The 23,774-nt window shown below is 56.3% G+C and overlaps 1 protein-coding gene across 6 annotated transcripts in view; it reads left to right on the top strand.

Moving 5' to 3' along the window:
* EIPR1 (EARP complex and GARP complex interacting protein 1) overlaps nt 1-14,630 on the top strand; it is a 182,798-nt gene extending 168,168 nt beyond the window's left edge. For all 6 annotated transcript variants that reach the window (XM_021666113.2, XM_012466306.2, XM_021666111.2 and 3 more), the window contains 4 exons: nt 2,628-2,764; nt 5,327-5,494; nt 7,410-7,577; nt 14,138-14,630. In XM_021666113.2, the coding sequence (XP_021521788.1) occupies nt 2,628-2,764; nt 5,327-5,494; nt 7,410-7,577; nt 14,138-14,312 (648 nt within the window). In that variant the 3' untranslated portion in view covers nt 14,313-14,630. The remainder of the gene's footprint in view (nt 1-2,627; nt 2,765-5,326; nt 5,495-7,409; nt 7,578-14,137) is intronic.
* The last annotated feature ends 9,144 nt before the right edge of the window (nt 14,631-23,774 follow it).

Here is a 23,774-nt window from a genome sequence, read left to right as displayed (position 1 = left end):
CTGCGCTGGCTACCTGGGTGAGCCGACCAGAGTCTCACCGCGAACGTCTGGGCATGGTGTTCACGACCCAAGCGTAACCCCGCCATGCTCTCGCGTGCTTGCACGTGCTTGTGTCTGCTCTGCCACCCTCCCTGCCCCACCCCCCGTGCACCTTTCAGTCTGCACAGCCTTCCTGAGGCCCCGACTGGGCAGCGGCTCCTGCTTCCTCCTCTGTGTGCTCCTGGCGCCTTCCTGCTTGGCCCCTGTGCGGGGGGCATGCCTGCCAAGTGTCCCCACACCGCAGGAATGCAATTAACATTTCCTGCCTGGAGCAGAATGAGCCCTTCAGCTCACTGTGGAGAGGGGATCAGTAAGTCACCCTTGGCTCGCACAGCAGTAGAGCAGATCGTTTACCAGGGAGATTGTAAAACAAAAGCCCCAGCTTTCCCTAAGGAGACATCCTTTGGCCTCCGAAAGTCACTGGATTGTGGGGATGAAAGTGGTGGGCCAGGGTGGGCAGGGACCTGGGCACAGGGGGGCTGGGCTGTGGGCACACAGGAGGCTGTCTATAAACCAGAGAAGGAGCCAGGCAGCAGCCATCCGCCCGAAGGCTGGGAGGGAGCAGCCAGGTCCACTACACGGCCACAGCCAGCCTGCCAGTGCTCCTTGTCCAAGCGATTCCTCAGAGAGCACCTCCAACCATCACTGATCACCGTGGCTGTTCTTCTCCCGGCTCTCAGTGAGGCCCAGGTGCCACCCCAGCCCTAACCCCTTGCCTGTGCCCAGATGTGAACATATACCCTCATGCATGCCCTGGTGCAGGCACAGCCCTGTCACCTCTGCCTGGATGCAGACAGAGCCCCCCCATGCCTGCCTCGTTGGAGACACACCCCACATGCCTGCCCAGATGCAGACACAGCCCTGTCACCTCTGCTCAGATGCAGGCAGAGCCCTGCCACTTCTGCCGAGATGCAGACACACGTACGTCCTCTGCCCAGATGTGGACACACACCCCCACAGCTGCCCAGATGCAGGCACACACCCATGTCACCTCTGCCCAGATGTGGACACACCCCCATGGCTGCCCAGATGCAGACACAACCTCCTGACTTCTGCCCAGATGTGGAGTCATGAGTACCCTGCTCCCCCAGTGGGTGTCTTGTGTCCCCACCTTCTCTTGGCCTCCTCTCACCGCCATAAGGCTCTGCCAGGTTGGTGGCTTTCAGTTTCCAAACATTTTTCCTAAGTATCAGAGTAGGCGTTAGGAATGGGAGATGGAGTTGCGATTCTTCCTGGGCCTGAGGCCCCTTCTCCCTGACTGAGCATAGCGTCTGCATCTCTTACTGATGACTGTCCCTCTCAGCTTCTGACCAGGACTGTTTGGGGTTCTCAGTCTCTCTAGGACTGGAGGGACACCAGGTCTTGTGGCTCATGCCTCCCAGTGGCCACCTCTGAATCGGGGAGGCCTCTAGCTGGGAGGGCCCAGGAGCTCTGCAGCCGGTGTGCTCTCCCAGAAAGCCCTTTACCCGTGACTGAGACGGTGCCCTGTTTCTCACTGGGAGCCACCTGTCTTCCCTTCTGCCTGGCAGTTTCCAGGCACAGCCCCTGCCTGTCTCTGCAGTGGGCACTCACTCTGTAGGGACCTCCAGGCCTTGTTCACCCTGAGCCTAGATGCCCACCCTGCCCCTGCCCAGCAAAGCCCCTTAGTAAATCTTGTGAGATGGTGAATAAACTCTAGCACCAGCTCAGTCACTGGCCTCTCACGGCCTGTCTGGCAGCTTGTTCAGACCTGTTCTTGGCCCGGCCTGGCCCGGCCCACCTCACCAGACCACCTGCCTCAGGCCTCTCTCAGGGCTCTGAAGAGCACAGCTGGTTTGAAAGTTAAAGGAATTAGTGGTGGGAACTGTGTCCCTCGGGAGGAGTTGGGGGCAGGTGTGACAGAGGACCCTGGGGCAGACCTGGACCCTTCCTGCCTTCAGCCCTTATCCTGTGCACTGACATTCAAACCGGAAATGGACACAACGATGCAGCCAGCACGCACGGCCTCCGTGCATGAAATCCCAGGGCAGAGGAACCAGATGGGGATCTTCTCCCAGGCTCACGACGAGGCCCCACCCTCTGTTAGGCAGGGCCTTGCTGAGGTCCTCGTGGTCAGCTCAGTGGCTTGGGGCGGTCTGAATAACTTCCACGTGAAGGCCGGGTGGGCCTTGAGGTGAAGGGGAGGGAAGGGGGTGTGCCCTGAAGACAGTGTTTGATCGAGCGAAATGTTTGTCCCCTTGTTATTCCGGAACTGGCCAGGTGGACTCGACTCGTTGTGCCTGTTTTTTGGGGCAAGCCAGAGGTCCGAGTTATTTTGTGTTGTGTTCTTCAAGCTGGAGTCGATTCTCGGAATCACGCCCTTGCACGCGAGTGCTCTTTAATAGAGCCCTGTTAATATGCTTTCTGTTTTTTGCTGTGCTCAGTTTTATAGGTTTTCCCAAGGAAGGTTCAAACATTGTTGCTGTTTAAGAAAAGGAAACAAAGCGCTTCCTAATTATTCCCAGTAGTTATTTTCCCTACTACCCTAACTAGGATATCCTCTCGCGTTTCTGAGCAGACGTCAACTCCTCTTCCTTTCTCCTTCCTTTAAAACATGCTGACACTCGCAGCTGGCCAGCTCAGCGTCTCTGGAAGGGAAGGGACAGCTGAGGTTCACCTCAGGGCGGTGGAGCCCACACCACAACTGCACCCAGGTGGCCACAGCCAGCGACACCACCCTCCGTGGCTGGGACACCCGGAGCATGAGGTCAGTGAGCCCACCCCGCGCATCCCAGCGTCCCGCTTCCTTCCCCCTCACCCAGCAGAACCCGGGTGACAGTGGAGGTGGTCACGAGCCAGATGCATTTGGGGGCACGTGGTTTGTTTGCCTTCATCTCGTTTTTGCAGGAAATCATAAATCTTCATCTTGTTTCTTCACCCTAAATTAAGCTAGCACGTCCACTGCGGTGGGACCGGCGCACCTCGGCGGCTGCTTACTGTTCCATCTTGATATCTCTGCATTAGCAGCGGCCTGTGGGGAAAACCAGGAACTGGGGTTTCGTAGCACTGAGCGAGATGGGACCACAGGGTGCCCGTCTCTGATAAGCTGCTGCAGCCTGACTGGGGCGGTCCCAGGTTCAATCTCTTCTGGGGCCGTCTCTGACCATGGCTGTGCCTTCCAGAGACGCACCTATAGGGCCGTCATATTTTGTCATTTAAGTAATTATACACAACAGCCAGCAGCTCTAATGGAACAAATAAGAGCGGGTTTTCCGTTCCAGTTGTGATTTTGATAGGCAAAGGAGTGATGGTAGCACATATGTTGCCGTGGCAACGGAAACCCGCACAAGCTTTCTGAGATACAGTTTATCCCTCAGCCACCGTAATTTATCACGAGCTGAGAAGACGGATGTCATGCAGTAACTCGTGTTGATTCCAGGGCGGGGGCCCAGCTTCAGATTTGGTTCCAGGGCCTCTCTGGAAACTCAGGGCTAATAAATAATCAGCCGCCATGTCCTCCCTCATGCACGTCTGTGAGCTGGAAACCGCAGGCTCAACCTATGATGAACGTTCGGCTGAATCCATTTCTCCGTGTCCTTAAGTCTGGATTGTTCTTTGAAGGATGTGAAGAATTTCAGTATCTGAAGACAAGAAACAGAGGCTGATGTTATGGACCAAGCAAGCAAACAAAAAGATACCTGTGGCTTTGGTGGGCAACGCCTGGTGGTCACCTCCTTTTGCCCCGCTGTGTCTGTGGTGAGGACGCGCCAGCGCAGCACAGAGGGTCCCGACGCCTTCTCATTGACTGTTGTTTCTCCTTTGGCACACAGCTTTGGTTTGCATGGAGCCAGGAGGCCTTTGGTGCTTTTTTAGGTGGTGTGATGCTTTTAAGTGACACTTCCTGGCACTGGAGCACGCAGGAACCTTTAGTTAATACTTCGTGCACGTGCGACCGGCCATCCAGCTCCCTGGCAAGCTGCCAGGTTTTTAATTTTCTACCTTTGCCTGTTTCCCTTGAAAGATTTAAAGGTTTCGCTATTATATTTTAGGGAAGAAATATTAAGATATTGAAAAGGTGCAGGATAGAAAAACCAGAAGATTTTAAAGTGGTTTAGGGCTGGGAGTTCTAATGTGAGAGAAAAAAGATGAAGGGAATTGAGTTCATCTACCTTGGAGAGCAGAGAACAATGATGGTCTGCAGATGAGTGAAGCAAATTACAAGGCACACAGTTCCCCATCGCTCATCAGCGCCTCTGAAGCCTGTGGGTGAGGAAGGTGAATGATTCCGGAATGATTTCAGTCCCTCCCACGGGAGTACCGGGGAGGCCGTGTAGGCAGGAGCCGCCGGGCAGTGCCGGGCCGTGGGCTCTTTGCTCTCCTGGGTGCAACCTTTATTCCAAGCCACTGTCCAGCCTCCCTGGATGCCCCGCCCTCCAGGATTCATGGCACCAGAGGCCACGGTAGGCAGGATCTGATGACTTCAGCCCCTGTGGAGCAGCCACGGACTCTGAGGGCCAGGGCTCACCGAGGCGTGTGAGTGTGTGTGTGCGCGTGTCTGCCCTCTCACGCGTGGATGTGTGCATGTGTGTGTACCTCCGTGTGGGCGTGCGCACAGATGCACGTGTGCATGTCTGAGAGAACACATGCACTGTGAACAACCGTGTGACTCATTTCAAACAGTGCCTTCCCCCCGCCTGGAGGGAGTAGGTTGCCCTGGCCTCCACCAGTGTTGCCCCCAGAGCTGGTGTGGACGGTCGAAGGGCAAAAGTGCAGCTGGCACGGACACTGGCCCTTCGCATTTCCACGGCCTTCCAGCTGCTCCTCCCTGTCTCTCTCCATAGAGACAGACAGACAGACAGACAGATAGATATTGTGTGTTTGTGTGTAATTTCCCAACACTATGTTCTACCTTCACTCCCTGTCTTTTTCTTCTTTTCTTTCCTCACTGCACCCTTCCAGAATTTGCCAGGCGTCCTGTCCAAACGTCTGCTTCCGCGTCGCTGTGGCAGTTGCAGCCCCTCTGGCATGTTCTCATTCTCAAGATACCAAGTCACATTTTTGACGGCTGCAAAGCAAAATCTCTTCCCCAGCTCGCCCGGAGGGTCACAGATACGCTCCTGGAAAGATGAGCATGGTGTGACCGCATAGGGTGGCTGGGATAGAGGCGCCGGCGGCAGCCGCCTCCTCCAGGGGAGGGTTGTCGCGCGGCGAGGGCACCCTGGGCCAGGGATTAGACGGGATCTCGGGAAACCAGTGTGTGCCCACAGCACTCAGTGGCTCTTCATAATCCAGTTCACATTTTCCTGTGTTGTTTCTCCTTCTCCCTCAGCCAGATCTACTGCATAGAGAATGCCCACGGACAGCTGGTGCGAGACCTGGACTTTAATCCCAATAAGCAGTACTACTTGGCCAGCTGCGGAGACGACTGTAAGGTGAAGTTCTGGGACACCCGAAATGTCACCGAGCCCGTGAAGACCCTGGAGGAGCACTCCCACTGGTAGGGCCGCTCCCGGCGTGGCTGCAGGGGAGAGGGGATAGATCATGCAGTTTATTTTGTTAATGACTTCACACACCAGCTCAGTGTGTGCCGCTATGCATCATTCAATCAACCCAGTTTTATTTTTCCTAAAGAAACATTAATTCCAAATCTGAATGTTTGTGATTTATAAATGTAGGAAAAGAAAAAAAACATTAAATTCTGTTTTCTTTTTTTTGAGATAGAGTTTCGCTCTTGTTACCCAGGCTGGAGTGCAATGGCATGATCTTGGCTCACAGCAACCTCCACCTCCTGGGTTCAGGCAATTCTCCTGCCTCAGCCTCCTGAGTAGCTGGGACGACAGGCATGCGCCACCATGCCCAGCTAATTTTTTTGTATTTTTAGTAGAGACGGTGTTTCACCATGTTGACCAGGATGGTCTCGATCTCTTGACCTCGTGATCCACCCGCCTCGGCCTCCCAAAGTGCTGGGATTACAGGCGTGAGCCACCGCTCCCGGCCTTAAATTCTGTTTTCTCTTGAAACAGTGCTGGTTCAAGTATGCAAAAATACGTGTGCACAGATGTTGATGTGGCATTGTTTGTAATGCCGGGAACCTGGCAGCCACCCAAAGGTCCACCACCAGGGGACTGCTTAAGTCAATCAGGTGACATCCGTGCAGCTGCCGGGAGAATGTGGAGCGTCTCTGTGTGGGTGTGGAAGGCTGCCCAGGTGACATCCGTGCAGCTGCCGGGAGAATGTGGAGAGTCTCTGTGTGGGTGTGGAAGGCTGCCCAGGTGACATCCGTGCAGCTGCCGGGAGAATGTGGAGCGTCTCTGTGTGGGTGTGGAAGGCTGCCCAGGTGACATCCGTGCAGCTGCCGGGAGAATGTGGAGCGTCTCTGTGTGGGTGTGGAAGGCTGCCCGAGACCGCGCATTCTCCCTCACGTGTCACTTGCATGTTTCTCATGTGCTGGGTACTTTTTGCTAAGTCAGTAAAAAGACCAAGTTGTAGAATGGCATGTATAGCGTGAATCCATTTTTATTCAAATAAAGTGTGTGTGAGTGACACACACATGAGTGTGCACACGTGTGAGTGACACACACAGTGTGGAGGAAATGCCTGACAGAGTCAGAGCCAGAATCTCATCAGGGATCCTCCCCCACTCAGAGAGGGCCTTCGCCTCCTATGGCCTGCATCCTGAGCCGGCTGAGTTCCTTATCCAAAGCTGTATTGTTTTTGCAGTCAGAAAGGAAAGCCCTGGATTACTAGTGCACAGTTTTGATGAATCCAGTGACTTGCTGGAGTTACCTGTGGTCTGAGTGGCCGGGCCTCCCTGTGCCCCTGGCTGTGCTGGGTGCACCTCCTGGTGTCAGGGGCCCGGCCTTGTCTGCCACCCGGGCCCTGGACCTTGTTTTGGCCTCAGCACGACTGGGAGGCAGAAGCTCCCAGGCTTTAGGACCCACGTCAGAAAGAAAGCTGATCCCAGTAGCCAAAACCAAAGAGAGCCCCTTGTGTCCCGGGAGGCCGCCACGCCCTGGTGTCAGGACCCACAGTCACCGGTCACTGCCCACTGGGAAGATGCCGCGAGGCTTGTTTGCTGTTATAGGATATCGCTAATCCACATGCTGCTCCTGGCAGGTGTTTTTTCTTAGAATTTTAGAAGCTTGTGTGGAATGTTGAGTGCTAAGTCTTCTCCTCCTGCGGGTCCAGCCAGCACTTGGTCTTCCCTGTCTGTTTGTTGGCACTTAAGAGAACCCACAGTAAACCCAACCTCAGCGGAAAACTGCTTTACGTGAGGCCGTGTAACTGGGGGCCGATTGCCTGGCAGTGCCTAATGTGAGCCCCAGCCTCGGGGGCTTCGGAGCCAGCTCGCTGCATTGCTGGTGCTGCCTGTGGGTGACGGGTCCTCTCAGTAGCTGCCTTGCCCCTTGCAGGGTGTGGAACGTCCGCTACAACCACTCTCATGACCAGCTGGTCCTCACTGGCAGCAGTGACAGCAGAGTCATCCTTTCCAACATGGTGTCCATCTCGTCGGAGCCCTTTGGCCACTTGGTAGATGACGATGACATCAGTGACCAGGAGGATCACCGTTCTGAAGAGAAGTAAGAGCACGCACTGCAGAGGCTCACACGTCCCGAGCCTTCTTTCCCTGCAGGCCATCTCCCGAGCCAGGCTGTGTATGTAGAACGCTGCCACGTGTGCCACTGGGGATGTTCTCCTTCCCCACTGCAGCCGTGGGGACTCACAGTGCCAGGTGTGCGGTTGGGGGCCTTCTCCTTCCCCGATGCAGCCATGGGGACGCAAAGCTCCAGGGGTGCTGTCATTAGCAGCCCAGGTGGGTTAGGGTTAGTTGCGGTTTTAAAATAGATTTCTCTATATTTGTGTTTGCATTCTTATTGCATGTCATCTACAAGATTTAAAAGACTGTCAGTGGTCTTCAGACTTCAGCATGAATAATGTGAATGAATTTCTCCCGATCCTCATAGTACTCCCTGTCAGGGACGTATCAAATTGGTGTCTTCACTGGCACGGATTGGAGCGCGTGGGCTCAGGTTTTTGGCCATCAGCTCCCAGGCCCTCCACTGACTGGTAGCCGGGCTGAGACTCCAGGCCAGCCTTCCCCGGCTCAGACCCAGGTCCTGCTTAGCTTCTGGAGACTCTGCAAAATGTGGTCAGCCACGATGTGTGTTTTCTAGTGACACCATCATGGTTCTGGATTTTCCCAAAGCTTTTCCCTATGCACTTTGATCTCCAATCCTAGTTGAGATGGGAGATTGCTAAGGGCACTCTCTTCATGCCCGCATCTGGTCAGCGGTGTGCCGGGGCCTCTGTGTCCTTGAGTGTCCACCTTCCCAAGCAGCAGCTGCTTCCTGGGGGGTGACTGATTTGCGATTCAGATGCAGCCATGGAGATTCATGCCCCACGTTCCAGAGGAAGGAGTTTCTGGAATAAAACCCGGTGGAATTGGATGGTTTGAGCCCTTAGATCTGATGGGGTCTGTCCCTCTGTTTTGGGGTCCTTTGCACTGTTTTTGTCTGAATTCTTCCCCTGCCCACTTGAACTTGGTCTGAACTCCTCCGTGGGAAGTCCTCTGTCTTCGGGCCCTTCTCTGCACTGGCAGTCGGCCCCTCTGTTTGTCTCTGGACTCTGTTGGTTTTGTTTTTGAGACAGGGTCTCACTCTGTCACTCAAGCTGGTATGGAGTGGCACGGTCAGCGCTCACTGCAGCCTCGACTTCCTGGGCTCGGGTGGTCCTCTCACCTCAGCCTCCCAAGTAGCTGGGGCGGCAAGTGCACACCACCGTGTCTGGCGAATTTTTTGTAGAGACAGTTTTGCCACGTTGCCCAAGCTCGTCTCAAACTCCTGAGCTCAAGCGATCTGCCCACTTCAACCTCCCAAAGTGCTAGGATTGCAGGCGTGAGCCCGACTCTGCTGTTTTTCTGTTCAGTGATTAGAAACTGAGTCCACCGTAGAACGATATTGAAGCACTCGCACGGTGGCGTCTGCCCATAGGTCTCCCGGTGCCTGTGGGCCTGGCCTTCTTTACCGTCTTCTCTGTCACGCCCAGGGAGACCTGTGCCTCCTCACCGCGTCTGTCCCTGTCAGGGGAGGAGCCTGAGGGCCCTTGGTCAGAAGACTGCGATGGATGCCGGGTTGTCCTCCGGGCGGTGGTGTCATGGGAGCATGATAGGAAGGAAGGAGGGGATCGGGGCTGCACGAAGTTCTTGGGACGTCCCTGAGCCCTCGTGTCCTGCTGCGTTCAGGAAACGATTATTCCCCCGAAGGCTGTTCACCTGACATTTGTCACAACATCAGTTGACCACTGGCAGGTTCACTTCCTGGGAGGCCAACTTCCCCAGAGGGCGGGCAAGTTCTGGAGGGTTCACCTTGCTGGGGGGGAAGCATTTTCCTACAAAGAAATGCAGAAGCGGTTAGAATGAGGTGCACAAATTCCGTGGGAATGTTTTGTGAAATGGGGAGGAAAGTGCGGGGATTCCCCGGTCAGGGCTCCCAGTGAGGAGAACTCAGTCAAGGGAGGTGAGGTGGGAAAACACCCTGGGTGGGGCCAGGCAGGTCAGGCCCCTGCTGTCCCCACTGGGCCAGCGCGTCTTCCTCTTCGTGTCCTGGGGGGGGCGTCCTCAGCCCAGCCCCACCCCCGTCCTAGCAGGGCCCGTCTCGCCCCAGCCACCCACTCCTACACAGCCTCCCACTCCTACAGAGCCTCCCACTCCTACACAGCCTCCCACTCCTACAGAGCCTCCCACTCCTGCACAGCCTCCTACTCCTACACAGCCTCCCACTCCTACACAGCCTCCTACTCCTCCTACACAGCCTCCCACTCCTACACAGCCTCCCACTCCTCCTACACAGCCTCCCACTCCTACACAGCCTCCCACTCCCGCACAGCCTCCTACTCCTACACAGCCTCCCACTCCTACACAGCCTCCTACTCCTCCTACACAGCCTCCCACTCCCACACAGCCTCCCACTCCTACACAGCCTCCCACTCCCGCACAGCCTCCTACTCCTACACAGCCTCCCACTCCCACACAGCCTCCTACTCCCGCACAACCTCCCACTCCTACACAGTCTCCCACTCCTACACAGCCTCCTACTCCTACATAGCCTCCTACTCCTCCTACACAGCCTCCTACTCCTCCCACACAGCCTCCTACTCCTACACAGCCTCCCACTCCTGCACAGCCTCCTACTCCTCCCACACAGCCTCCTACTCCTACACAGCCTCCCACTCCTGCACAGCCTCCTACTCCTCCCACACAGCCTCCTACTCCTACACAGCCTCCCACTCCCGCACAGCCTCCTACTCCTACACAGCCTCCCACTCCCACACAGCCTCCTACTCACGCACAGCCTCCCACTCCTACACAGTCTCCCACTCCTACACAGCCTCCTACTCCTACATAGCCTCCTACTCCTCCTACACAGCCTCCTACTCCTCCCACACAGCCTCCTACTCCTGCACAGCCTCCCACTCCTGCACAGCCTCCCACTCCTGCACAGCCTCCCACTCCTACACAGCCTCCCACTCCTGCACAGCCTCCCACTCCTACACAGCCTCCCACTCCTACAGAGCCTCCCACTCCTGCAGAGCCTCCCACTCCTACACAGCCTCCCACTCCTGCACAGCCTCCTACTCCTACAGAGCCTCCCACTCCTACACAGCCTCCCACTCCCGCACAGCCTCGTACTCCTACACAACCTCCTACTCCTCCTACACAGCCTTCTATTCCTCCTACACAGCCTCCCACTCCTACACAGCCTCCTACTCCTACACAGCCTCCCACTCCTGCACAGCCTCCTACTCCTACACAGCCTCCTACTCCTACACAGCCTCCCACTCCTACACAGCCTCCCACTCCTGCACAGCCTCCTACTCCTACACAGCCTCCCACTCCTGCACAGCCTCCTACTCCTGCACAGCCTCCCACTCCTACACAGCCTCCCACTCCTACACAGCCTCCCACTCCTACACAGCCTCCTACTCCTACACAGCCTCCTACTCCTCCTGCACAGCCTCCCACTCCCGCACAGCCTCGTACTCCTACACAACCTCCTACTCCTCCTACACAGCCTTCTATTCCTCCTACACAGCCTCCCACTCCTGCACAGCCTCCCACTCCTGCACAGCCTCCTACTCCTACACAGCCTCCCACTCCTACACAGCCTCCCACTCCTGCACAGCCTCCTACTCCTACACAGCCTCCCACTCCTACACAGCCTCCCACTCCTGCACAGCCTCCCACTCCTACACAGCCTCCCACTCCTACACAGCCTCCCACTCCTACACAGCCTCCCACTCCTGCACAGCCTCCCACTCCTGCACAGCCTCCCACTCCTACACAGCCTCCCACTCCTGCACAGCCTCCCACTCCTGCACAGCCTCCCACTCCTGCACAGCCTCCCACTCCTACACAGCCTCCCACTCCTACACAGCCTCCCACTCCTACACAGCCTCCCACTCCTACAGAGCCTCCCACTCCTACACAGCCTCCCACTCCTACACAGCCTCCCACTCCTACACAGCCTCCCACTCCTACAGAGCCTCCCACTCCTACACAGCCTCCCACTCCTACAGAGCCTCCCACTCCTACACAGCCTCCCACTCCTACAGAGCCTCCCACTCCTACACAGCCTCCCACTCCTGCACAGCCTCCCACTCCTGCACAGCCTCCCACTCCTACACAGCCTCCCACTCCTACACAGCCTCCCACTCCTGCACAGCCTCCCACTCCTGCACAGCCTCCCACTCCTACACAGCCTCCCACTCCTGCACAGCCTCCCACTCCTACACAGCCTCCCACTCCTACACAGCCTCCCACTCCTACAGAGCCTCCCACTCCTACACAGCCTCCCACTCCTACAGAGCCTCCCAGTCCTACACAGCCTCCCACTCCTACACAGCCTCCCACTCCTGCACAGCCTCCCACTCCTGCACAGCCTCCCACTCCTACACAGCCTCCCACTCCTGCACAGCCTCCCACTCCTGCACAGCCTCCCACTCCTGCACGGCCTCCCACTCCTGCACGGCCTCCTACTCCTGCACAGCCTCCCACTCCTCCTGCACAGCCTCCCACTCCTGCACAGCCTCCCACTCCTGCACAGCCTCCCACTCCTACACAGCCTCCCACTCCTACACAGCCTCCCACTCCTGCAGAGCCTCCCACTCCTGCACAGCCTCCCACTCCTGCACAGCCTCCCACTCCTACACAGCCTCCCACTCCTGCACAGCCTCCCACTCCTACACAGCCTCCCACTCCTACACAGCCTCCAACTCCTACAGAGCCTCCCACTCCTCCTACACAGCCTCCCACTCCTACACAGCCTCCCACTCCTACACAGCCTCCTACTCCTACACAGCCTCCCACTCCTACACAGCCTCCTACTCCTCCTGCACAGCCTCCCACTCCCGCACAGCCTCGTACTCCTACACAACCTCCTACTCCTCCTACACAGCCTTCTATTCCTCCTACACAGCCTCCCACTCCTGCACAGCCTCCCACTCCTACACAGCCTCCCACTCCTGCACAGCCTCCTACTCCTACACAGCCTCCCACTCCTACACAGCCTCCCACTCCTGCACAGCCTCCCACTCCTACACAGCCTCCTACTCCTACACAGCCTCCCACTCCTACACAGCCTCCCACTCCTGCACAGCCTCCTACTCCTACACAGCCTCCCACTCCTACACAGCCTCCCACTCCTGCACAGCCTCCTACTCCTACACAGCCTCCCACTCCTACACAGCCTCCCACTCCTACACAGCCTCCCACTCCTACACAGCCTCCCACTCCTGCACAGCCTCCCACTCCTACACAGCCTCCTACTCCTACACAGCCTCCCACTCCTACACAGCCTCCCACTCCTGCACAGCCTCCTACTCCTGCACAGCCTCCCACTCCTACACAGCCTCCCACTCCTGCACAGCCTCCCACTCCTACACAGCCTCCTACTCCTCCTACACAGCCTCCTACTCCTCCTACACAGCCTCCTACTCCTCCTGCACAGCCTCCTACTCCTACACAGCCTCCTACTCCTACACAGCCTCCTACTCCTCCTACACAGCCTCCTACTCCTCCTGCACAGCCTCCTACTCCTACACAGCCTCCCACTCCTGCACAGCCTTCTACTCCTACACAGCCTCCTACTCCTCCTACACAGCCTCCTACTCCTCCTGCACAGCCTCCTACTCCTCCTGCACAGCCTCCTACTCCTCCTACACAGCCTCCTACTCCTCCTGCACAGCCTCCTACTCCTCCTGCACAGCCTCCTACTCCTACACAGCCTCCTACTCCTCCTACATAGCCTCCTACTCCTGCACAGCCTCCCACTCCTACAGAGCCTCCCACTCCTGCACAGCCTCCCACTCCTACAGAGCCTCCCACTCCTACACAGCCTCCTACTCCTCCTGCACAGCCTCCCACTCCTGCACAGCCTACTACTCCTACACAGCCTCCTACTCCTCCTGCACAGCCTCCCACTCTTACACAGCCTCCTACTCCTGCACAGCCTCCCACTCCTACACAGCCTCCTACTCCTCCTACACAGCCTCCTACTCCTCCTGCACAGCCTCCCACTCCTACACAGCCTCCTACTCCTGCACAGCCTCCCACTCCTACACAGCCTCCTACTCCTCCTACACAGCCTCCCACTCCTACGCAGCCTCCTACTTCTCCAACACAGCCTCCTACTCCTACACAGCCTCCCACTCCCGCACAGCCTCCCACTTCCCAGGGTCCTTTCTGCTAAAGCAGTAGGGTTTTTACATCCTGCGTCACCCAGACATGGTGACCGCTTCCCCCTGAGCAAAGGAAGCCTTTGGAAGACCTCCGACAGGATATCACCCCAGGCCCTGCGGGCCGGAGACGGAAGACACCAAGACACCACATGCTACTCACGCTGATTTCCATAAACCGTTTGAGAAATGCCCGCTCCGCACAGCCACAGTGAGGGTATCTGGGCTTCTGCAGGGACCACCCCACTGTCCTCAGCGTGGGCTCCTCTAATTTTTCCCATCACAGAGCAGAGAAAGCTGAGACCCCGGGACCTCTCGTGTCCCCCGATGGGGTTCGCGTCCTCCCCGCGCCTCTCCCACCCACCCCTCTGGAGCCGTCACACTCACGTCTGTCTCTGTTGTGTTCCAGGAGTAAGGAGCCCCTGCAGGACAACGTCATCGCCACCTACGAGGAGCACGAGGACAGCGTCTACGCCGTGGACTGGTCCTCGGCTGACCCGTGGCTGTTTGCCTCCCTGAGCTATGACGGGAGGCTGGTTATCAACAGAGTCCCCAGGGCCCTGAAGTACCACATCCTGCTGTAACTCGAGGCTCTGGGTTATCCAGGTTCCACTCCTGGTGGCAGATTCTCACACAGTCGCAGCTCTTAGGAGGTGATTGGTCTTCCAGGTGACTTCCTCTCTGGGAGAGCCGTGTGGCCTTCCTCTAGCTGCAGCGTTTATGAATGGGGTGGATGGGCGGCTGTCCGTGGCACAGCCCCTGTCAGCGGAGGCGGAGCCCCATGTTGTTATGTGAATAACATGTTTTCTGTTTTAGGGCTGTTGGGAGTTTCTCTTTTTAAGAAATGTCTGTTCCTGTAAGAGTAATTCTTTCTCTTGAGAGTAAAACATGAACTAAGTCCACGCTGCACGGATGCCCGGCTTGTTCTTTCGGGAGCTCTGCCTTGTGACAGCATCTCCTGGGTCTTGGTCCATATTCTCTCTCCTGACCCAGGAAGATGCACATTGTCAGAGGTGCGCTCTCCACGCAACCCTAGCACGGAACTCCTGCGTCAGTGGTGGGCACCCGGCACGTGTCCTGGGCTGAACTGCTGAGATGCGTTTCCCCTGCTGTAGACACAGGCTCCGCCCTGCCTGGACCTCCCTGGCCTCCCCTGTCTCTGAGGCTATCCTGATGCATTTCCCCTACTGTAGACACAGGCTCCGCCCTGCCTGGGCCTCCCTGGCCTCCCCTGTCTCTGAGGCTGTCCTGATGCATTTCCATGGCTATAGACACAGGCTCTGCCCTGCCTGGGCCTCCCTGGCCTCCCCTGTCTCTGAGGCTATCCTGATGCGTTTCCCCTGCTGTAGACACAGGCTCTGCCCTGCCTGGGCCTCCCTGGCCTCCCCTGTCTCTGAGCCTGTCCTGATGCATTTCCACGGCTGTAGACACAGGCTGTGCTCTGTCCGGGCCTCCCTGGCCTCCCCTGTCTCTGAGGCTGTCCTGATGCATTTCCATGGCTGTAGACGCAGGCTGTGCCCTGCCCGGGCCTCCCTGGCCTCCCCTGTCTCTGTGCCCGTCCTGTGCTGTGTCCTGCCCACCTTGGCTGGTGGCCTTGGAGGTGCTGTCCCCCCTTACTGGGGAGCTTGGGGTTGGGCTCCTGTGTCTCAGTTTTTGGGGACCCCACGCTCACAGGCTCCTGCACTTATCGGCGCCCCACCCGAGGAATCCCCAAACACTGACGTCGCAGCCTCTGTCTGTGTTCGCTCGGATGCGTGGGGTCTGTTCTGCGCGTCTGGTGAGTGTTCCCACTGGAGAAGCCACCCGGGCCCTGGACTCTGGGCTCCGCCTCCGTTAGGCCTCCACCTGGCCAGATGTCCCTGCGGGGGCCACATCTGCACTCTGCTGCCCCGATCGCCTCGTCTGTAATGATGGGAGGGGTGGGCTGAGCACACAGGCTCCAGTCAGCTCTGGGGTTTGACGATCCTGGGACAGGTCTCGCCTGACCTGCAATAAGGAAACGTTCCTCCTGCAGCACCCCCTCTGCCAGCGTGTGCTTTGCTGCTAAGGACACTGCACCCAGAGGGCCACATCCTCGATTTTCTTTTCATAGATGAGGGTTCACAGGAAGTGGAGGCCATGGGGAGGGGTGAAAAGGTGAGGTCCTGGGGGAGAGGTGGATAGGTGTGGCGAGGGGTCCACGGATGGGGGCTGTAGGGAGGGGTGTACAGGTGGGTGGGGCTGTAGGGAGGGGTGCACAGGTTGGGGGTTGTGGGGAGGGGTGTGCAGGTGGGTGCGGCTGTGTGGAGGGGCATGCAGGTGAGGGGGCTGTGGGGAGGGGTGCACAGATGGGTGAGGCTGTGGGGAGGGGTATGCAGGTGGGGAGTGGGGGTGGGCAGGAACAGTCAGGTGTGTTGCAGAACCTCCAGCATTTCTGCTTCCAGCATTTCTGCACGTGTGGGGCATGCGTGGCATTCTAATGTCAGTCTTCTCTTCAGTTGCTATCAATTGAAAGAAAGTGTATGTGTTTAATAAACATAAATTGAGTGCCTACTGTGTACCCCCCACTTCTAGATGCTGCAATTGCTGCAGCCACAGCGGTGATTAGGGCAAATCTCAGCTTCCCTGGAGTGAGTGCTCCTGTGGGCTGTCAGGTGACATGGGGACAGAGGCCACAGAGGAGGGGCCAGGGAGTGCTGTGGGAGCACGGCTCTCTGAGAAGGCGATGTGTGAGCCAAGGCCCAGGGTTGGAGCAGGGTGGCCCTAGATGTGTGGATCAGGTGGGGAGGCGCTGGGCTCACATGGGAAGGAGGCAGGAGGCCCAGTCGTGGGGACCTGGAGGGCACCTGCCGTTTTGAGATGGAAGCAACTGAGCCGGCGGGGTCACGTGTGGGTGGTTTACTGCTTCTGACTGGTTCTGTTTATTTTTCTGTTCAGTTCTCTGTACTGTGGTCAGGGCACAGAACAGTTCACCCCCGAAACTCCCTGCTGCCCTGTGTGGTCCCCCTCCCCCAGCCCCAGGCCTGGCCACCTGGATCTGTTGCCGTGGCGGTCGTTTGGTCTGAAGTCATGAGCAGGAGACGGGCAGCTTGCAGGCCGCGCGGTGCCTCCAAGACACTCCTTCCTCGTGTGTTAGCGCCCACTGCGGGTTGCCTGGCTTGCCATCCGCTCAGCACTGAAGGGCACTTGTGTCACCTCCAGGGCTTGGCGATGGTGCCTGGGTCGAAAACCTGTGCGCAGGTATTTGTGTAAACGTAAGTTTTACTTTCTGGGGCTGGTGTTGGCAAACAGCCCCAGCCACATCCATCCACCCCCGCCCCGCGTCTGCACACTCATGGCGTGCGTCTGGCGGGACAAGGGCAGAGAGGAACAGGGGCGGCGACTGTGGCCCTCAAAGTCTAAAATGTCCACTTTCAGATCCTTTCTAGAAAAGGCTTGCTGACCCTGCCTCAGGGTAAAGGCATGAGTGCCGACTGGTGCAGTGAGTGTGTTAGTTTAACTCAGGAGAAGCCAGCTGCCCAGGTGTGCGGTGGCCACACCGTTTCACACACACAACGCACGCACGCCGGCGGCACCGAATGACCCACCCTCTCTGACCCTCCACAGCCGGGGCTCTTGCCTTCTCTCAATGGGCCACAGCTCTGTGCACCTCACTTTCCTAACGGCTGACGGAGCTGAGCTGTATAACCTCTTTGATGAAGCTGATTTTTTACCTTAAATTGATGGTTAATTAGTTGTGTATTTAATCACTATTAATTTTGAGAGTTCTGTGTATATTTGGGATGTAAGTCCTTTGTCAGCTACACGGTTTGCACATTTCTCCTCCCTGGCTTTTAATCTCATCTTTTCATTCTCTGAACAGCGTCTTTTACAGAATTTCTATGAAGTCCAGCTCAACGTCTCCTGCTTTTTTCTGTATGATTCGAGCTTTTGGTGTCATATCTAAGAGCGCTGTCCAACCCCAGGCCACTCAGATTTTCTCCAATATTTTCTTCTAAAAAATTTACATTTTTCATTTGGACCTATGGCTCCTTCTGGGTTAATTTTTTTAATTTGGTGTGAGATTCAGGTTGCTGTTTCTTTCTTTTCACATAGATATCCGAGTATTTCCGTGTCACTTGTTGAAAAGACTGTCATTCCTCCATCAGATTCCTTTTCCTCCTTTGTCAGGAATCATTTGGCCCCGACACTGTTTGGCTGTGTCCCCACCCAAATCTCATCTGAATCGTAACTCTGACCGTTCCTTCATGCCATGGGAGGAACCCGGTGTGAGGTGATTGGATTATGGGGGCGGGTCTTTTCTTCACTGTTCTCGTGACAGTGAATGAGTCTGATGGTTTGATACGGGGAAACCCGTTTCGCTTGATCCTCATTCTCTCTGTTGCTGCTGTACCTGCTGGGGCAGCCCTCCAGGAGCCACGTGTGGCATCGGCCGGTTTTATACCTTCATTCAGCGAGAGGTGAGGTGGAGAGTGCTTGCCTTGTCCCGCCGGGGACCAGAACTCTGCGGTCCCGGTTTAGAAGGTGCTGCTGCATTGAGGGTTGACCTAGCATGGAATTGTCAGACATGCTGGTAACAGAGACCTTCTCAGAGATGGCAGAGAGGCCGAGAGGCGGCAGAGCCTCTGAGAGGTGATTTCTGGATGTATTTTACAGGAGGAGCCATAGGTTTCACAAATGAGAATTCAGTGTGAGGCAAAGAGCAGGACCAGGGGTGACGGTGACCCGAGCTGTCCAGCCTGCGTGGCTCGATGGCTTGCTGACACAGGACAGGCAGGTGGAGGTGGGTGTGGGTAGCGGGGACAGGCTTGGTTGGGGCTGTTTGAGACACTTAGTGAATATTCAAGCGGCGATGTGGAGTATATTATGGGTGATACGAGGTCAGGGGAGAGGCCCAGGCCAGTGGCGTAAGCTGCAGTCTTGTTCATTGCACAGGTGGCCTCCAACGCAGGGCCCCCAGGAGACCACAGGAAAGTCTCCTAGAGAAGACAGCAGGTGAGCCCTGGGGCGAGGAATCTTCAGAGGAGGCGAAAGTCTGGGGATAGGAGGGCACAGGGCATGGGGTATCCAGTAGCCAAGCAAAGTGGGATTTTCTTGGAGAAGGACTGAGGCACTCAGTGCTGTGGATGGGGCGTCAGATGTTGGGGAGAATGAGCTGGAGACAGACACGGGCATGGAGGCGTGGATGGCCCTGGGGAGGCGCCCAGGCAGCCTGTGGACGGCAGGAGCAGCTCAGGACGAGAGCGGCGGGAAGACAGGAGCTGGAGGGGCTGTGTAAAGGAAACAGCAGGAAGAGTCGCCCCCCGGGCATGTGGCCACAAGAGGATCTCTCTCTCTCTCTTTTTTTTTTAAAGTGAGATGGAATCTTGCTCTGTTGCCCAGGCTGGAGTACAGTGGTGCAATCTCAGCTCACTGCAACCTCCGCCTCCTGTGTTCAAGCAATTCTCCTGCCTCAGTCTCCTGAATAGCTGGGATGACAGTCATGAGCCACCATTCCCAGCTCATTTTTGTATTTTTAGTAGAGACAGGGTTTCACCATGTTGGCCAGACTGGTCTCAAACTCCTGACCTTAAGTGGTCCACCCACCTCGGCCTCCCAAAGTGTTGAGCCACCGCGCCCAGCCGAGGATCTCTCTCTTTAAGAAGGAGAAATATCTGTATTTCTGAATGTGGATAGACTAGTCCAGTGGAGAAGCACAGAGGGGAGAAGGGAGGTCCTGAAACAGGAAGGCGAGGGTGCGATCTGGCGAGCAACTCCAGACGAACAGGGTGGAGGGTCCGTTACAGAAAGCGAGTGAGCCCCGAGACAGCATCATGTCGGGGACCCAGTGCCGTCATCGACGCGGCTATGGTGGGGGTCAGCAACAGCACTTCTATTTGTAGAACATACACGACACTTTCAGACACGGGACATGGTTTTGTCTTAAGGACCCCTTGTAAACAGAGCAAGCATCTCCCTTCTGAGGATTTTGAAACCGGCTGGGAGCACCCTGCCCGGCTCTGTCCGCAGTCCGGGGCACAGGGAAAGTCCCCTTCATGCAAGTCTCTCGGGCTCTGCCTCCAGCAGTTCTTACCCAGAGGCAGCTCAGTGACCTCTAGTGGCTGGCTGGACAGCTGGAACGGGACGCAGCCACGTGGAGGAGACTTTGGGGCTCATTACCAGCATCCTCAGGTGCCCATGCCATTTTCGGAGCTAAGCCTGCAGCCCTGTGTGGGGTGGTAGAAGGGGCAGCACTGGGCCGCCTCCTGCATGCATGGAGTTCTTCCCTCCGTTAGGCAGAAGCCGCATTGCAGGTGACGTGGGTTTACACAAGGATCTTCTTTACCAGGATCTGGGGAGCAGGGACATGGGGAACGAAGTTGCCTCGACCATCCTCCCAGCCCCTCCGTGCAGCGTCAGGTGCTGTGCTGTGTCACCTGTGGCTGTGGACTCCAGGTTCAGTGCCAGGAAAGATGAATGTCACCATGCTGTGGTTGGCCGGGGCCTGACTTCCCTCGGCATGCGTCCAGCTGCACAAAGCAGGGTCATTAGTAACCCACCTTCCCTGCAGGTGCTTCTGCAGCCTGGGCCTGGCAGGGCTAAACTTAGAATCAGGAGCTGTGTGAGATGGGGAGCAACGGGTGATTTTGGATTGAACGTTTTTCATGAGCCCCTTCTGGCATGTGCTGCTCTCAAACGCGGGGCTGCGGCTCTCCTCGCCTGCTCTCTGCCTGGCCAGGTGATGGGAGGGAGGGTTGGCGCTAATTGAGAATCATCTGACACCAGGAGGGGACGCGCTGGCAATCCATGGCAAACCTCACGCAGCGTCCTCAGGCTGTCCTGGAGCTGGAGCCGGAAGTCCCCTCCCCACACCCAGGGCCACACTGTGCGGGCTGCAGCTGCCCTGTAATCTGTGCGGCTGGTTCAGAAGAGCTGTGGCTGCTTCCTCTGGGATGTGAAAAAGCTGCCATGTCAGGGGCAGGGTGTGAGAGCACTGGACGGGCTCTTAGGGGTGTCACTGAGTGACATGAGGACCACCCTTGTTAGCGGGAACTCCAGCAGGGCCGGCTATAGTTCAACAGCAAGGTCCGGGGGGACGGAGTGGGAGGAGGAGCGGGCCTTCAGCAGGGCGGGTGAGCCTGCTGGTCTTCTCCCTGAGTCACCCTGCTGGGCCCTGCAAAGGAGTCTCCTGTAGCCAGAGAGGCAGAGACAGAAGACACCAGAAATGGTGGGTTGGGGGATCAGAGGAGGGAAGGAAGGGGTGGGGAACAGAAGGCAGAGACCAGGTCACAGACTTGTGGGCCCTGAGAACCTCAGGGCTGGAGAAAGTGGGTGCCAGGCAGGGGACAGTCAGGCTGGGTGGATAGTGGGTGGGTGGAAGGGTGGATGGACAGATGGATGGGTGAGCAGGTGGATGGGTGAGTGGGTAGATGGGTGAGTGGGTGGATGGGTGAGTGGGTGGATGGGTTGATGGATGAGTGGATGTGTGGATGGATTGGTGGATGGGTGAGTGGGTGGGTGAGTGGGTGGGTGAGTGTGGGTGAGTGGGTGATGGATAGTGGATAGGTGAATGGATGGGTGGATGGACAGTTATGTGGATGGTGGATGGGTGGGTAAATGAATAGGTCAGTGGGTAGGTGGGTGGTTGGATGGATAGGGAGGTGAGTGGGTGGATGGATGCATGGCTGGGTGGATGGATAGGTGGGTGGGTAGATGGTGACTAGATGAGGGTGAGGGGTGGATGGGTGGTGGAAGGGTAGGTGGATGGGTGTGGAGAGGGATGGGGATGGATAGGTGAGTGAGTGGCTGGATGGGCGGGTGGATGATGGGTGGGTGAGTAGGTGGATGGATGGTGGGTAGGTGGATGGGTGGGTGGATAGGTATGTAGGTGGGTGGGTGGGTGGTTGGAGGGGGATGGATGGGTGGATGGTGAGTGGATGGGTGGGTAGTAGATGGATGGGTGAATAGGTGAGTGGGTGTGTAGGTGGATAGATGGATGAGTCCGTAGGTGGATGAGTGGGTGGATAAATGAATAAATGAATGTCAGAATTCCTGAGACAAAATACAAGAAGAAAGCAAACCCAACAAAAAGTCATGAGATGGCAAGAGGTGCATCTGAGCGAATTCCAGAGCCCAGTCGCAGTCCTGTCTTGCTCTTGACCACTGTGAATTTGCGACTGGAGTATTCTGAAGCCTAAGGCTGCCTCCACTGAAGTTCTTTCTATCATGTGGTGCAGGTGGTGTGATGTGTTAGCATTTATACCAGTGGGTCATCTCTTAAAACACTAGTGGGCATCATTGGCTCTGCTAATCTTACCCCTGAAGGCTGAATGAGGAGATGCCAAGTTTGGAACATCTCTAGAGTTGGATCCTCACTTTTAGTAAGTAACCCAAAGCTCCTAGTCTATCTCAAGATAAAGTGCTTCATGAATAGATGAAAGGATAATTGAAATACCACCTTGTATATTTGTATTAAATATGTCGAAAATGAAAGTGCTTAATTCCTTTAAGACATTGAAAGTCATGAGCTGGGTTATTTGAAAACAAGGTCCCCTAAGTAAAGATGGATTAAAGTGGAACTTCCAAAGGCATTCTGTGCTGCAAATGAATTCAATGTGACTCTTTTGCACATATAAAGCATACAGAGAAGGCCATTTCCTAAGAATCAAGAAAGATGGCTGCGTAACTGACATCACCCCTCCATTGATGAGTTTTATCTTTTTGACTTCTCTTGATACTCTCTTTTCCAATGTAAGAGAACCTTGAAAACGTGTCCCTTGCACCAGGAGACTGGCTGAGCGTCCAGAACAGGCAGGGCCGGGAGCCCGGCACAGACCCCAGCAGTTACGCCGTCATGCACTTTACGGTCTCTGGAAGTGATGATGAGAATTGTGATCGATGAGTGTTTACTGAGCCTTGATGATTTGATTTCTACATGGCTTATTGAAGAGGCGCTAAAAATCACGTAGGGCACAGCCTGCAAGTTTCTGCTTTGAAACGCTGCCTTATGTGTAATAGCACTTAATGAGGGTTTATTAAATCAACCAATCAACTAATCGTCAATCACGGTCCTCTGACCCAGCCTGCCTTTTCACGTCTCTGTCATAGCTGACATTCTGATCAAACAGATGGACGACCTTTCCTAACTATGTGTCAGAGTGCCTTTGTCTATGTTGGCTCTATTTGCAAATCCTTCAGAAGTCCTCCTCCACCTGGTGAACTTCTACTCACCCTTGAAAGCCAGTTCCAGTGTCATAGCCTTGGGGTCTTTCCCTGTGCTCCTCATTCCCTGACTGTGCCGTAGAATCCAGCCCCGGACTGGCTGATGGAGGAAGGAGCCCCATTGCCGGGTTTACGTGGGCTTCCGTGTGTCGATGCTGGAATACTGAGCGTCCCGTGTGCGTGCTGGAGTACTGAGCGTCCCGTGTCATTGCTGGAGTAATGAGGGTCCCGTATCATTGCTGGAATAGTGAGCGTCCCGTGTGAGTGCTGAATAGTGAGCATCCCGTGTCATTGCTGGAATAGTGAGGGTCCCGTGTGAGTGCTGAATAGTGAGTATCCCGTGTCATTGCTGGAATAGTGAGGGTCCCGTGTGAGTGCTGGAATACGGAGCGTCCCGTGTGTGTGCTGGAGTACTGAGCGTCCCGTGTCATTGCTGGAATAGTGAGCATCCCGTGTCATTGCTGGAATACTGAGTGTCCCGTGTGAGTGCTGAATAGTGAGCATCCCGTGTCATTGCTGGAATAGTGAGTGTCCCGTGTGCGTGCTGGAATAGTGAGGGTCCCGTGTGAGTGCTGGAATACTGGGCGTCCCGTGTCATTGCTGGAATACTGAGCATCCTGTGTCATTGCTGGAATAGTGAGCGTCCCATGTCATTGCTGGAATAGTGAGGGTCCCGTGTGAGTGCTGGAATACGGAACGTCCCGTGTGAGTGCTGGAATACTGAGCGTCCCGTATCATTGCTGGAATAGTGAGCGTCCCGTGTGAGTGCTGGAATAGTGAGCATCCCGTGTCATTGCTGGAATAGTGAGCGTCCCGTGTGAGTGCTGGAATAGTGAGCATCCCGTGTCATTGCTGGAATAGTGAGC

Source organism: Aotus nancymaae, unplaced genomic scaffold, assembly GCF_030222135.1.
Source record: "Aotus nancymaae isolate 86718 unplaced genomic scaffold, 86718_ANA_hifiasm-v0.15.2.pri h1tg000057l, whole genome shotgun sequence".
Lineage (NCBI taxonomy): Eukaryota > Metazoa > Chordata > Mammalia > Primates > Aotidae > Aotus > Aotus nancymaae.
Note: the sequence above shows the minus strand (reverse complement) of the source record. Positions and strands in the feature narration are given on the sequence as shown.